Genomic DNA, 13,999 nt, shown 5'->3' with positions numbered 1-13,999 from the left:
CTGCACCAGTTTGGTTAAAAAACAAAAAGAGCAGAAGATCCGGAGACCCTGTTGGGTTAGCTCCTGTGTCACATGTGAATTTGGCCCTAACAGAAATAAGGAGAAAAGACAAAACACGACAGGTAAGCAGGATTCTGTCCGATAGCTCAGGGAAACGAAATAAACCTGAATCCTGCCTTCCAGTGTGTGCGGAGACGCTGCGACGGTTGCCAAGAACTTGGCACTTTGCACACACATACACATGGGCCTGCAGCTAAATGTTGCAGCATGGAGTGCTCCTGTTCAGGGTTCCAGCCAGCCCTGCCCTTTTCCACATGACGCCATTCTATTCCTACCCTATCCCAAACACACACTCGGCGTTCTATGTCCACGGAGCAGCTTGCTGGGCTGTTTCGAGGATGGGGTTTCTGCCGGTCAGTCGACCATGCAAGAGATGCTCCAACTCTGCTTACCAGGCAATCGAGTTGTGCCACGGGGGTCTTGGCGCCCAGCTGCCCCACGTCCCACACCTTCACGCAGCCTTTCCCTCCCGTGTAGACGTGCTGGGTGGAGTTGCTGATGGTGACGGCGCAGACCACCTCGCCGTGGGACAGCGTGTGGAGCAGGCGGGCGTGGCGCGGGATGCCAGAGCCGATCAGGGCGTCGGGCGGGAAGGGGACCGGCTGCATTTGCCCATCGGTGCTCACATGGAAGGAATACGCCCTGTGGTGGGAGGGAAAGGGGAGCAGAAAAAGCTTTTTTTAAAAAAAGGAACGTCCAACTGTATCTTGTAAAGCCCTTCCTGAAGATCTAGAACAGGTGCAGGCAACCTCTGGCCCTCCAGATGAGGTGGACTCAAACTCCAATCAGCCCCAGCCAACATGGCCAATGGCCAGGGATGATGGGAGTTCGAGTCCAACATATGGAGGTCTAGAGGTTCCCGACCTAGAACTACAGTTCTCTGCATACTAATTGAAGATCTTTGCATATGATGTTCATCACCTCTGTGTCTCTCCTAAAATGTCCACGTTTACTCTCTCCAAGCCATAGAAGCATAACTTTCCTCACCTCCAACTCTTCTGTGTCTACCACACCCCTGCACTCCTGAAATAGTTTGCCCGCCCCCCGATCTTACACCTATTTGCATGATTAGCAACCAACCAACCAAAACCCACGCTTAAGGGAGCAAAGATGGCCTTTGCTTAATCACAGGTTCAAGAACGGATGAATGAGTGTGACTAAGGGACAGAACAGCTAATTCATAGACCTTGCAGTGCGCAGTTCATCAGACACATTTAAATACATTTCCTTTATATATTTATCTTTCTACATATTTAAATGACCCACTTTTTTAAATATAAAGAAACTTACAAATTCACATTTATTGATTTCTACTTTTTGAGCATTTCTATATTGGTTCACATTTGTGAAGGTTTGAGCCCTACAAAAGCAAGGAAAGGAAAAGGGTCAGGCTTAGAGGCCTGGAGTTTTTTGTTGGGAGAGGGTATCCCTGAGCGGAGTAGTTTCATTTCCCTGGTTAAGTTTCCATTTAATTTCCCCGGTTAAGTTTCATTTCTTACTTTCAGTTTTGAAGGAGAAGGGTATATAAAGAGAGTGAGAGAGCCAGTGAAAGCAAAGGGAGACCAGAGCCTGAAGAGGGAACAGGAAGAAGCACCCTGGAGAAGTCTAAGAACAGCTAGGATAAAGGAAGTTGCATTTTGCAACTTTTATTTTCTTTTAATGCCTTTTGTATCACTTATCTCTATTATGTAAAGACCTTTAGTTGTGATTTGCTTGATTTATTTTATCAGTAAACTGTTGTGTTAAACCCCAGGTGTCTAGAGTGTCAGTCACCCCATGTTTGCAGCCTAAACCCACGTTACTGGGAAGAAGTTTAAAAGATGGAAGGTGGGCCTCTTTAAGGAGGCAGGAGATCCTTAAGGGTGCTCACGGCATCCAGGTCATAAGGGAAACCATTCCATTGGCTCAGCCAGTTGCTTCTTAATTTCATTTCATTGGCTGCATTTCAGCACTGTGCCAGAACACCACCTGCCCTTTCACAACCTCTGTTTCCCTGCAAGACAGGAAGCCTTTTCTCTGCCTCTTCCGTTGATATGTGGAGAATTCCTGAGAAATCTCTCCCAGTGCGGGGCTCTGACCCAGGGTCCACCTAGTCCAGCATCCTGTTCACACAGCAGCCAACCAGCTGTCAACTGGGAACTCACAAGAAGGACAAGAGTGCAACAGCACCCGCCCATCCATGTTCCCCAGCAACTTGCGTACATGGGCTCACTGCCTCTGGTCCTGGAGGGAGCACATCGCCATCAGGACTAGTAGCCATGGATAGCCTTCTCCTCCAGGAATTTGTCCAACCCCCTTTTAAAGCCATCCAAGTTGGTGGCCATCACTACATCCTGCGGAAGTGAGTTCCATAGTTTTAACTCTGCACTGTGTGAAGACGTCCTTCCTTTTATCTGTCCTGAACCTTCCCCCAATGAGCTTCATGTGGTGACTCTGGGTTCTAGTATTTTGAGAGAGGGGAAAAAATGTCTCCCTATCCACTTTCTCCACACCATGCATCATTTTGTACAACATTATTCTGTCTCCCCAACCCTCCTTTTCTAAAAGCTAAAGAATCCCAGCTGTTGTAACCATCTCTCTTAGGGGAGATGCTCCAGTCCCTTGATCATTTGGGTTGCCCTTTTCTGCACTTTTTCCAGCTTTACATTATCATTTTTTAGTGTGGTGACCAGAACTGTACACAGTATTCTAAGTGTGGCCGCACCACATATTTGTGTAAGGGCAGTGTGATATTGACAGTTTTATTCTCAATTCCTTTACTAATTATGCCTAACATGGAGTTTGCCTTTTTCACAGCGGCTGCACACTGCAGTGACATTTTCATTTTCAAGAAGCTCAAGCAGCCGGAGAGGCTGCAAGGATAGAATGGGGGAAACTGGTAAAAGAAAGAGCACACGCACCCCTCAGCCACCTCCTTTCAGTAAGGCAAGCACCAAAGCCCTGCACCCAGAGAAATTACTCCAAAATTCTCACCCCTTCCCACAATTTCCGGGTGCAGTTTCTTTTCTCCCCTCCCTGCCCCCCAATGAATGGTCGAAACTAAATAGATCAAAAACTTTGGCACAGCACCATTACATTTCTAACCAGCCTTTCCTCAGGAGCGCAATGTGCTGTACATGATTCTCCCCCTCCCAGTTTTAGCCTCACAACAATCCTGTGAGGTAGGTTGAGAGCACCTGGCCCACGGGCAGCCAGCAAGCTTTGTGGCTGGGTGGGAGCAGCGGGGTGGAGGAATGAACCTTCCTCACACATAGCAGAGTCAAACTATGGCATTCACTACCATGAGATGTAGTGATGGCCACCCATTTGGATGGCTTTAAAAGGAGTTGGACACATTCCTGGAGGAGAAGGCTATCGATGGCTACTAGCCCTGATGGCTCTGTGCTACCTCCAGGACCAGAGGCAGTGAGCTGGTGTACACCTATTGCTGGGGAACATGGGTAGGAGGGTGCTGTTGTGCTCATGCCCTGCTTGTGGGTTCCTGGTCGACAGCTGGGTGGCCACTGTGTGAACAGAATGCTGGACTGGGTGGACCCTGGGTCCATCTTATGTACCAAGGGTCCGTTATGTTCTTATGAGCCTGGATCTTCCTAAGCCTGGCCAGACACTCTTCGCCACCACAACAGGGGTGGACAGTCTTTATGTTTGTGGGATCTACTGAGCTTTTTAATAGATCCCTGAGATCCACCAGCTGGAGCCAGGTGCAAAAGACAGATGCTCAGATTCGGAACCAAGGATTTGGAGCCAAGAGACCTTCTAGTAGACTCAGATCCGCCCACCCCTGCATTACACCCCTACAACATCCCTGTGAGGTAGGCCAGTATGATGATACACATTGCAACGCGGGGCGTGGGACAAGTACTGAGGCAACAGGGATTTGCAAAACGCTTACCTAGCAGGGTTGAGAGTTAAACTGCAGGGGTGGGTGACTTTCGGCTCTCCAGATTGCTGGCCTACAACTCCCACAATCCCTCACCACTGGCTACGCTAGCCAGGGATGATGGGAGTTGTAGGCATTTGAGCAATTGTGGTCCCATTTAAAACTCAGTGCCCCCCACCCGCCAAAAGGAAAAAGATGTGCTTGTGGCAAATGAACTCTGCGACAATCCGCTTGAGGGCATGGAGGTCTGAGGTGCTGAGCTACCAGTCCTCAGCTCTGCCTCGGGGTGGCCATCCAGGAAACCTCATTGCTCCAGTGCCGTGGTTGCATCCTGCACTACGATCCTGCATTCAGCAGTGAGTTGGACTAGGTGATCTCTGAGGTCTCTTCCAACTCTGCGATTCTGTGGCCACGGAGAACAGGGTCAGACCAGGACCCAGGGAGTTATAATCCCCTATTCAGCCAGGAGGCTCCCTTGGTAACATTAGGCCTGCTTTTTTCTACCTAACCAGCCTCACAGGTTGTGAGGGTAAAAGGCTACAAGTTGCCCCCACTTTAGAAGAAGGGGGAATCACCTCCAAAGGGACCACTTACTCTCCCTCCCCAAACACGCCTCCGTGGCTTCCCCCATCACTCACGGCTTGGCCGAAGGCAGGCCTGTCTGCATTCCTGTTGAGAGTCCTGGAACGCGCAAGTGTGAGTGAGGATCATATGCAACCTAGCCAAACCAGAAGAGAGAAAAAGCTTCAGTTAATATTTGTTTGTTTGTTTATTTATTTTAAAAATGCTCTGCACTGCCTCGATAGCTTTTTAGCAAAGAAGACGGGATAAGGGCTCCCCAAACTTCGTGGGTCAGTGAGCACATCTGGAATGCTGAGTGTTGCGGGTGCTCTCACAAAATGGCTGCCGTGGGAGAGGGCTTGCCCATTCACAAAATGGCTGCCGTGGGAGAGGGCTTGCCCATTCACAAAATGGCTGCCGTGGGAGAGGGCTTGCCCATTCACAAAATGGCTGCCGTGGCCAGCCACAAAACACTCCTTTTCCAGAAAGCACACTGGTGAGACCAACAGAAAAGTAACTTACCCAAGAACCCAAGCACAGCTTCAAAACGCAAAAACAGCCTTTTAAAGCCAAATACATAAATGCTGGAGGACAGTGCTTTGCTTTGCAGCATGCCAGCCTCCCAGTTAAGAAAAAATAGTTTTAATTTCAAAAAAATATTTGGAAATAGATACACACACACACACACACACACACCCCAACTGCTCACCAGAGGGGAGTGGCCATAACCAGCCGCCCCGACAACAGCAGCCCCGTTGAGCGGTGGAGTCACGAGGTGCAGCCCCGCATAGGTCCCGGCACCCGCCATGTCGCCGTTGATGGACGCGTGAGCCATGTTGAAGGCGGCTTGGTAGGAGCTCTGGACGGTGAGCGGATTGCGCAGGCTCAAGGCTGAAGTTGAAGGAGAGGTTTACAACGTTTGCCGTGACAGGGAGGCAGTGGCCCATGCTGACGCTGGAAACAGTCTGTGTTCCCATGGCTGCTTCAAGCTCATGTTTCAAAGCGGCCTTGTATTTAATTCATTGCCTGATCGCCAGAGACTACCAGGAATTCTATGCAGGCGAGGCTCAGCAGGCAGAGGAAGGACTTTTTGCTCCACCCCTTGCCTGCTTGGTAGAAGGCAGGTGGTGGTTGTTTTGCTAGCCGGTATCATAGAATCACAGAGTGGGAAGGGGCCTACGAGACCACCGAGTCCAACCCCCTGCTCAGTGCAGGAAGCCTGATTCCCAGGCAGTCCCCCATCCAAGCACTAACCAGGGCTGACGCTGCTTAGCTTCCGAGATCAGACAAGATCAGGCGCATCCAGCCCACCAAGCTTTAAGTATGTATTTGTCTTAGTCTTGGTCTTATTATTGCTAGGCACCCTGAGTACCATTTTTGGGTGGAAAGGCAGGATAGAAATCAAATAATAAACAAACAAACAGCACCATAAAACAGAAGCGGAACAGGAGAAATGGGTCGAGGGGCAGCTCTGCCCCCACACCTCCCCGCCTCCAATAAGCCACAAATCCCCATTGTGCCCCTGCCCCTGTTACCGAGCGACTCCACCGTCTGCTTTGCAACCCCTGGACGGAACTGCGGTGTGCTGCTGCTGCTGGAAGATCCTGGTGCTGTCCCTTCGCCTTGCGAAGTTGGAGTGCTGGACTTCAAGCCAGGGGTGACCGTTTTCTCCATCTGCAAGGTATCGCTGATTTACACATTTCCTCTCCCGCCCATTCCTCCAGAGAGCTCAGGGGGCGGCTGACCCAGTTATTCCCACCCATCGTCCCTGATCGCTGGCCATGCTGGCTGGGGCTCATGGGGCTTGTAGTCCGACATGGAGGGGAACAGTTTTGGGAAGGCAGGTGCAGGCTACTCAGAGCTAGACACACCAAGGATGTGATCCAGTAGAAAGCAGCTTCCTATGTCTTCTTGAAAAAAGCCAAATGCCATGCAAGAGATTGCCACGGAAGGGACTGAAAATAAAAACTGCTAGCACCCCAATAGCATTATACAAATCTATCACGTGGCCACAGTTGTGGTTGCTGCATCTCAATAAGAATAACTAAGAGCATGGGTGGATGACCCGTGCATTGCCAGAAGTCATGGCACTACAACTCCCGTCATCTCTGACCATGCTGGGGCTAATTGGAATAGGAGTCCAACAACATCTGGTTCCCCCCACCCAATTAAGGAGGGAATGAAGTTTTGCCCATCCCTAATCAGTTTCTCATTCTTCCATCCTTACGTTCGTTTTGTCCCTTTTTCCGCAATTCACCCCGTGAATTTATTTTTTTAAAATCTGCCTGAAAACGCGTACACCTTTCTGCATATGTCTCCGATTATACACTTTTCTGCAACTCTTCTTAATATACACATTTTCTGCGAGCAATGTTGCCCAATGGAAAGTGTATCTGTGCGTTCTTTTCATGAATATACCCAATTTTGTGTGCACTCCCCCGCCTGCCCACAATATACGCATTTTTCAATCAGAGAACTGCATTGGAAAATTCGGAAAAGTACGAATACCGAAATAGGACTGGATTTTGGTTTGTGTACTGGTTCAGGAAGTGCCAAACAACATTAAAATGCAAACCAAACAAATTTCATCCCCATCTAGGGATGTCAGCGAATTCTGCCACGGACTGAAATGCGATCGAATTCCCTTCAGTCCGTGCCACGGAATCCTCTGCGGAACGGCACCACAAGGTCCTGAAGAGCCAGCAGTCATGTGGCTTTTTTTTCGTCGTCTGCAAAGAGTCGCAAAATTTTCGTAAATAAAAACACAGTGTAGTATATTCCAATAATAAATAAGTAAGTTTTTTAAAAAAAATGAGTTGTGCTCACCGCCTTGTTTGTGGGTGTTCTTTTTCAATTGAAATCCTCCGGGCTTCCCAAAAGAAGTCTGTCTTAGGTGTGCCTGAGCGATAAACTATTTGTTTAAAGCAACGCTGTTTTAAAGAAAGAAAAAGTGGCATGGACATTTTAAAAGGTTTGTTCTTTCTTTAAAACAGCGTTGCTGTAAACAAATAGTTTATCGCTCAGGCACACCTAAGACTGCCTTCTTTTGGGAAGCCCCTAGGGAGAGGAAGTGTTTTGGCTGAAAGTAAATGGAGACAGAGGATTTCAATTAAAAAAAAAAAGTATTTATGAAAAATAGCGATTCTTACAGAAGTTATGCAGACTCACGGAGATGGCTGGGCACTGGGATTACGGTTGTTGGTACGGATTTATCTTCGTAATTTTCGGAGCAGAAAAAAAAGAGGAGACTTCCGGGGGCTTGTGAACGGCGGAACGGAGCACTGGCCGCAAACTGCGGAAGTCAAGCGGCACGGAAGGTACACAATTCGTACATCCCTGCCCCCATCCCTACCCCTGATTTAGAGCCAGGAAAGTTCCAGACGCTTATCAGAAAGCTGGAGCAACTTCCTTTAAAGGAAAGGAAATGGAGAGGCACTTTGGTTCAGGACAGGGAAGAGCAAGGAGTCTTTTACACGAAGACATAATTAATCTGCAGAACCCACTCCCCCAAGATGAGATGATGGCTACTAAGAAGGGGAATGCAAACCAATTCACCAAGTGTATTAGTCCTGATGGCAAAATGGAACAAAACCTCCATTGCCTTTGTGCCCTGCGTTGGCCATCTGGTTGGCCACTGCGGAAAAGCAGGGTGCTGGGGTGGGTGGACCCTTTGATACAGGAGGGCTCACCTTAGGTGCTTATTATCTCTAAGCCTGTGTTGTTGCTAAGCTAATTTTTAAGACTGCGTTGTTGTAACCCAACATATAAAGGAACCCAACATTACAGCTAACAATAATGTGTAGTATAGATTTCCCCAACCTACTGCCCTCCAGAAGTGTTAGACTACACCTCCTATCAACCCCAACCAGCATGGCCACTGGCTGGGGAAGATGGGAGTTGTAGTCCCACACATCTGGAGGGTGCCAGGTTGCGGAAAGCTGACATAGTAGATCACATATCGTGGGGGTTGGGGAATGAACAGTAGAGTATATTACGATGTTATGGAACAAGATGAGATCAGAAAAGATTAAAGAGATCCCAGTAGACATCAAAACGCCTCCCTCCACTGCAACCTCCAAAATGTAAATGTTCAGGAAAACCTGACCGCTGCCCTTCTCACGGGCCTCTTGCTGCAGCTTCCACAATTGGTGTCAGAAGTAAAAAAAGGCGGGGGGGGGGAGCAGAGAAACCTCATTTCCCCGAGAGCGCCATTTGAGGGATCCCTCTCTCCAGTCGTGCTGCAACGCACCTCCCTTCCCTTCCCTTCCCTTCCCTTCCCTTCCCTTCCCTTCCCCTTTCTGGGCTACAGTACACAAGACAGACCACAACAGCAGCCCTAGTCCATATTGCCACATACAAGATGGGACTTTGCGGCAGAGAGAGACTGGCCTTGCACATTCCGTGACTGCCTGTTCCGCCTCTCCCAGGTCTTAGAGTGTTCAGCTCAGCCAATAGGAGGAGCCCATGGCTTCCAGTCAGTCACCGCCACCCCTTTTGGGCTGGCTCATCAACGGATCATCACCCATGCGGGACTGAGTAAAAGGGACCCAGCCAATGACAGATCTAACACCACAGAACCAGCAAGCTGGCTCAGACAAGGCTGGAAAATGGATCCATCTAGCCAGTGGAGCCTGGTGGCTCTGATGCCAATGGGGCAGAGAATCTGCTCTGGGCTTCGGTCAGAACTCTGAAGGAGCCATCCAAGGTGTAGCATGTGTAGGGTTTTGACTGCTTCTGATTTATTGTCTTCTCCAGGGGTAGGCAACCTGGTGCCCTCCAGATGTTTTGGGCTACAGTTCCCACAATCCTTGGCCGCTGGCTATGCTGGCTGGGGCTGTTGGGAGCCATAGTTCAAAATAGCTGGGCTGTGACTGGCCGTTGCTCTGTAGTAGATTTCTTTCTCCTTCACCTGAGACCTGATCAGTTTTTCCACTGGATGTGCCGGGAACTGAACCTGCAACCTTCTGCAGGCAAAGCACCGGCTCTACCATGGAGGAACGGCCCTCCTGCGGACAAAATGTTTGTATTGCCCAATGCCCCAAGGCTCATTCGTTCATTCCCTGCCTTTCCTCCGAGAAGCAAACAGCGGCAGCTTTGGTTCTCCAACCCACCCTTGTTTGGGGCCTGGTTCAAGATCAGCCAGTGAGGACTTAAACCTGGGTCTCCCCGTTCCTAGTCTGACATTCTCACCACTACACCACACTGCCTCTTGCTTGGATGACTCCCACTGGTTTCACCTGTATCTAAAAGAATTCAGGGTGCCAGGTTTGGGATCGGTGGGGTGGGGGCTAAAATCCACCTTGAAAAAATTAAACCCTAACTGTCAAACTTTGTGAGAAGGTGAGCGAGAACAGCCTCTTTTTCAAAAAGTAATCATAACCGCTGAGCTCCCCCAGAAAGCTTTCTGGTCCCCCAACACGCACAGCCCTGATGCTGCTACATACCGTGGCCACATCCTTAGCAGTCTGGGTCGGGGAGGCACTGCTGGAGGAAGCCATAGATGTGGGGCTGAGCAGCACGACCTCTTTCCTCTGCAGGGGGACTTTATCGACGCCATTCTCCCGAGATGAGAAGGAATGGGTGCTCTGAGGGGAAGAGGGGTCCTGGGAGGGGGAAATGGAGACCCACACATACAGAGAGATCGGTATCAGAGGGAACACTATTATTAGTGTTAATTCCCTGTTAATTACTATTAGTTAATTACTAATAGTTAATTACTATTATTAGTATTAGTATTAGAGGGAACACTACTATTATTATTATCTCTAATAAATATAAGCTAGCCCATGCAGCTTGGGGACTGGTAACCTGAAGAAGCATCTCCTCCTTACATACTTGGACAGCCATGCTGGCTAGGGAATGCTGGGAGTTGTAGGACGTTTTCCTGTCTAAACATTGTGCCCAGACGTCCCCATGTGAGACCCTCCAGCAGGTGCCACTGCCAAATGAAGCAAGTTGGATGGCTACTAAGAAGAGGACCTTTTCAGTGGTGGCACCAGCTCTGTGGAATTCCCTCCCAATAGAGACTCGCCTGATGCCTACATCGCAATTATTTCGGCATCAGGTGAAACGCTTTTTATTTTCCCAGGCATCTTAAGGATGGTTTTTAGTGTTTCTGAGACCGCTGCACTTGTATTGCTTGCTAGTGTTATGTGCTGGAGCGATTTTATTCTTGGCTGCTGGTTTTTACCCTGATTTGATTATGTGCCGTTTTTTGGCATTGCTTTATTGTTTGCATGTTATTATGCTATGTTTTTGGAAAAGGTCAGTTTACATTCCAATTCCAAAGAAGGAAAACGCCAAAGAGTGTTCAAACTACCGCACAATTGTGCTCATTTCATATGCCAACAAGGTGATGCTCAAAATCCTACAAGCTAGGCTTCAGCAGTATGCGAACTGAGAACTACCGGAAGTACAAGCTGGGTTTCGAAGAGGCAGAGGAACTAGAGATCAAATCGCCAACATTCGCTTTTGCACTCTCCACTTTCACCCTCAACAAGAGGCTCTTTAGATCCTCTTCGTTTTCTGCCATTAGGGTGGTATCGTCTGCGTATCGGAGGTTGTTGATAATTCTCCCAGCAATCTTAATTCCGACCTCTGATTCATCCAACCCGGCATTTCTCATGATGTACTCTGCATATAAGTTAAATAAGCAGGGTGACAATATGCAGCCTTGTCGTACTGCTTTCCCAATTTTGAACCAATCGGTTGTTCCATGTCTGGTTCTTACTGTTGCTTCTTGACCCTCGTACAGGTTTCTCAGGAGACAGGTAAGGTGGTCTGGTACTCCCATCACTTTAAGAATTTGCCAGAGTTTGTTGTGATCCACACAATCAAAGGCTTTAGCATAGTCAAGGAAGCAGAAATAGACGTTTTTTCTGGAATTCTCTTGCTTTCTCCATGATCCAGCAAATGTTGGCAATTTGATCTCTAGTTCCTCTGCCTCTTCGAAACCCAGCTTGTACTTCCAGTAGTTCTCGGTTCACATACTGCGGAAGCCTAGCTTGTAGGATTTTGAGCATAACCTTGCTGGCATGTGAAATGAGCGCAATTGTGCGATAGTTTGAACACTCTTTGGTGTTGCCCTTCTTTGGAATTGGAATGTAAACTGACCTTTTCCAGTCCTGTGGTCACTGCTGAGTGTTCCAAATTTGTTGGCATATTGAGTGCAGCACTTTAACAGCATCATCTTTTAGGATTTTAAATAGCTCAGCTGGAATACTGTCATCTCCGCTAGCGTTGTTGTTAGTAATGCTTCCTAAGACCCACTTGACTTCACTCCCGAGGATGTCCAGCTCAAGTTCAGTGACCTCACTATCATGGCTATCAGGGACATTCAGATCTTTCCTGTATAGTTCTTCTGTGTATTCTTTCCACCTCTTCTGAATCTCATCTGCTTCTGTTAGGCCCCTGCCTTCTTTGTCCTTTATCTTGCCCATCTTTGCACAAAACGTTCCCTTGATATCTCCGATTTTCTTGACAAGATCTCTAATCTTTCCCATTCTATTGTTTTCCTCGATTTCTTTGCATTGTTCATTTAAGAAGGTCTTCTTGTCTCTCCTTGCTATTCTCTGAAACTCTGCATTCAGTTGGATATATCTTCCCCTTTCTCCCTTGTTTTTTGCTTCCCTCCTTTCCTCAGCTACTTGTAAAGCCTCATCAGACGGCCACTTGGCTTTCTTGCATTTCTTTTTCTTTGGGATGGATTGAGTTGCTGCCTCCTGAACAATGTGACGGACCTCCGTCCATAGTTCCTCAGGCACTCTGTCTATCAGGTCTAATCCTTGAAATCTATTCCTCACCTCCATTGTATATTCATAAGGGATATGATTTAGGTCATACCTGAATGGTTTAGTGGCTTTCCCCACATTCTTCCATTTAAGCCGAAATTTGCAATAAGAAGCTCATGATCTGAGCCACAGTCAGCTCCAGGTCTTGTTTTTACTGACTGTATGGAGCTTCTCCATCTTTGGCTGCAAAGGACATAATCAATCTGATTTCGATATTGACCATCCGGTGATGTCCATGTGTAGAGTCGCCTCTTGTGCTGTTGGAAAAGAGTGTTGGCTATGATCAGCGTGTTCTCTTGGCAAAACTCTATTAGCCTTTGTCCTGCTTCATTTTGTACACCAAGGCCATGCTTGCCTGTTATCCCGGTGATTTCTTGACTTCCTACTTTAGCATTCCAATCCCCTATGATGAAAAGGACATCTTTTTTTTGTGTTAGTTCTAGAAGGTGTTGTAGGTCTTCATAGAACCGATCAACCTCAGCTTCTTCAGCCTCAGTGGTTGGCGCATAGACTTGTATTACTGTGATGTTGAATGGTTTGCCTTGGATTCGTACTGAGATCATTCTGTCATTTTTGAGATTGTACCCCAGTACTGCTTTTCCCACCCTTTTGTTGACTATGAGTGCTACTCCATTTCTTCTAAGGGATTCTTGCCCACAGTAGTAGATATGATGGTCACCTGCATTAAATTCGCCCATGCTTGTCCATTTTAGTTCGCTGATTCCCAAGATGTCGATGTTCAGTCTTGCCATCTCATGCTTGACCACCTCCAGCTTACCTTGATTCATTGATCTAACATTCCAGGTTCCTAAACAATATTGTTCTTTACAGCATCGGACTTTCTTTTCACCACCAGACACATCCACAGCTGAGTGTCCTTTCGGCTTTGGCCCAGCCGCTTTACTCTTTCTGGCGCTACTTGGAAATACCCTCTGCTCTTCCCCAGTAGTATATTGGACACCTTCCGACCTGAGGGGCTCATCTTCCGGCGTCATCTCTTTTAGCCTTGTGATACGTTCCATGGGGTTTTCTTGGCAGAAGTACTGGAGTGGGTTGCCATTTCCTTCTCCAGTGGACCACATTTTGTCAGAACTCTCCGCCATGACCTGTCCGTCTTGGGTGGCCCTGCACGGCATAGCTTATGGCTTCACTGAGTTACGCAAGCCCCTTCGCCACGACAAGGTAGTGATCCATGAAGGGGCAGTGCAACCTGACTTCCAGGTAAATGCAAAGAGGAACAAGCCACTCTGCTATAGCAGCTCTGTATAGAACAACTAGCCAGTAACTGGACTGTAGAGAACAAGAATTCGTGGGTGCTATCCCGATGCCAAAAAGAGGTTATTGCTGGGGGGGGCTTATTGCAGGAAGGGGAGGACAAGCCTGCAAGAGCTGCAGTTTGTTGGTAGAGCCCGTTTTGCATACCAGTCAAGCATGCCCAGTGCAGACAAGACCGGGTTAAATGGGCCAGTGCTCTGACTCAGTATAAATCAGCTTCAGCCCTTATTTAAATCAACCCTTTATTCAGAACTATGAGGACTAGAATCTTCCTCTCCATTTTTAGGGAAAGGGCCACAGCTCTGTGGTAGAGCTTTGCATGCGGAAGGTCCCAGGTTCAATCTTTTAAAAGGATGGCAGGAAGCAGAGGGAAAATAAAACTTTGCCCAAGCTTCCTGGGCAGTAGCCACCAGACTATTGGGCCAGAAGTTCC

The 13,999-nt window shown here is 48.1% G+C and overlaps 1 protein-coding gene across 3 annotated transcripts in view; it reads right to left on the bottom strand.

Annotated features, from left to right (window-relative positions):
* Positions 1-13,999, bottom strand: part of LOC146333652 (transducin-like enhancer protein 1) — a 52,236-nt gene that overhangs the window by 7,155 nt on the left and 31,082 nt on the right. For all 3 annotated transcript variants that reach the window (XM_084826239.1, XM_084826238.1, XM_084826237.1), the window contains 5 exons: positions 9,946-10,104; positions 6,037-6,175; positions 5,211-5,392; positions 4,579-4,658; positions 453-702 (listed from right to left, as the gene is read on the bottom strand). In XM_084826239.1, coding sequence (XP_084682365.1) covers positions 453-702; positions 4,579-4,658; positions 5,211-5,392; positions 6,037-6,175; positions 9,946-10,104 — 810 coding nt within the window. The remainder of the gene's footprint in view (positions 1-452; positions 703-4,578; positions 4,659-5,210; positions 5,393-6,036; positions 6,176-9,945; positions 10,105-13,999) is intronic.

Source organism: Heloderma suspectum, chromosome Z (assembly GCF_057233095.1).
Source record: "Heloderma suspectum isolate Gila_16-S chromosome Z, 16-S_ref, whole genome shotgun sequence".
Lineage (NCBI taxonomy): Eukaryota > Metazoa > Chordata > Lepidosauria > Squamata > Helodermatidae > Heloderma > Heloderma suspectum.
This window is presented reverse-complemented; position numbering and strand designations above follow the sequence as displayed.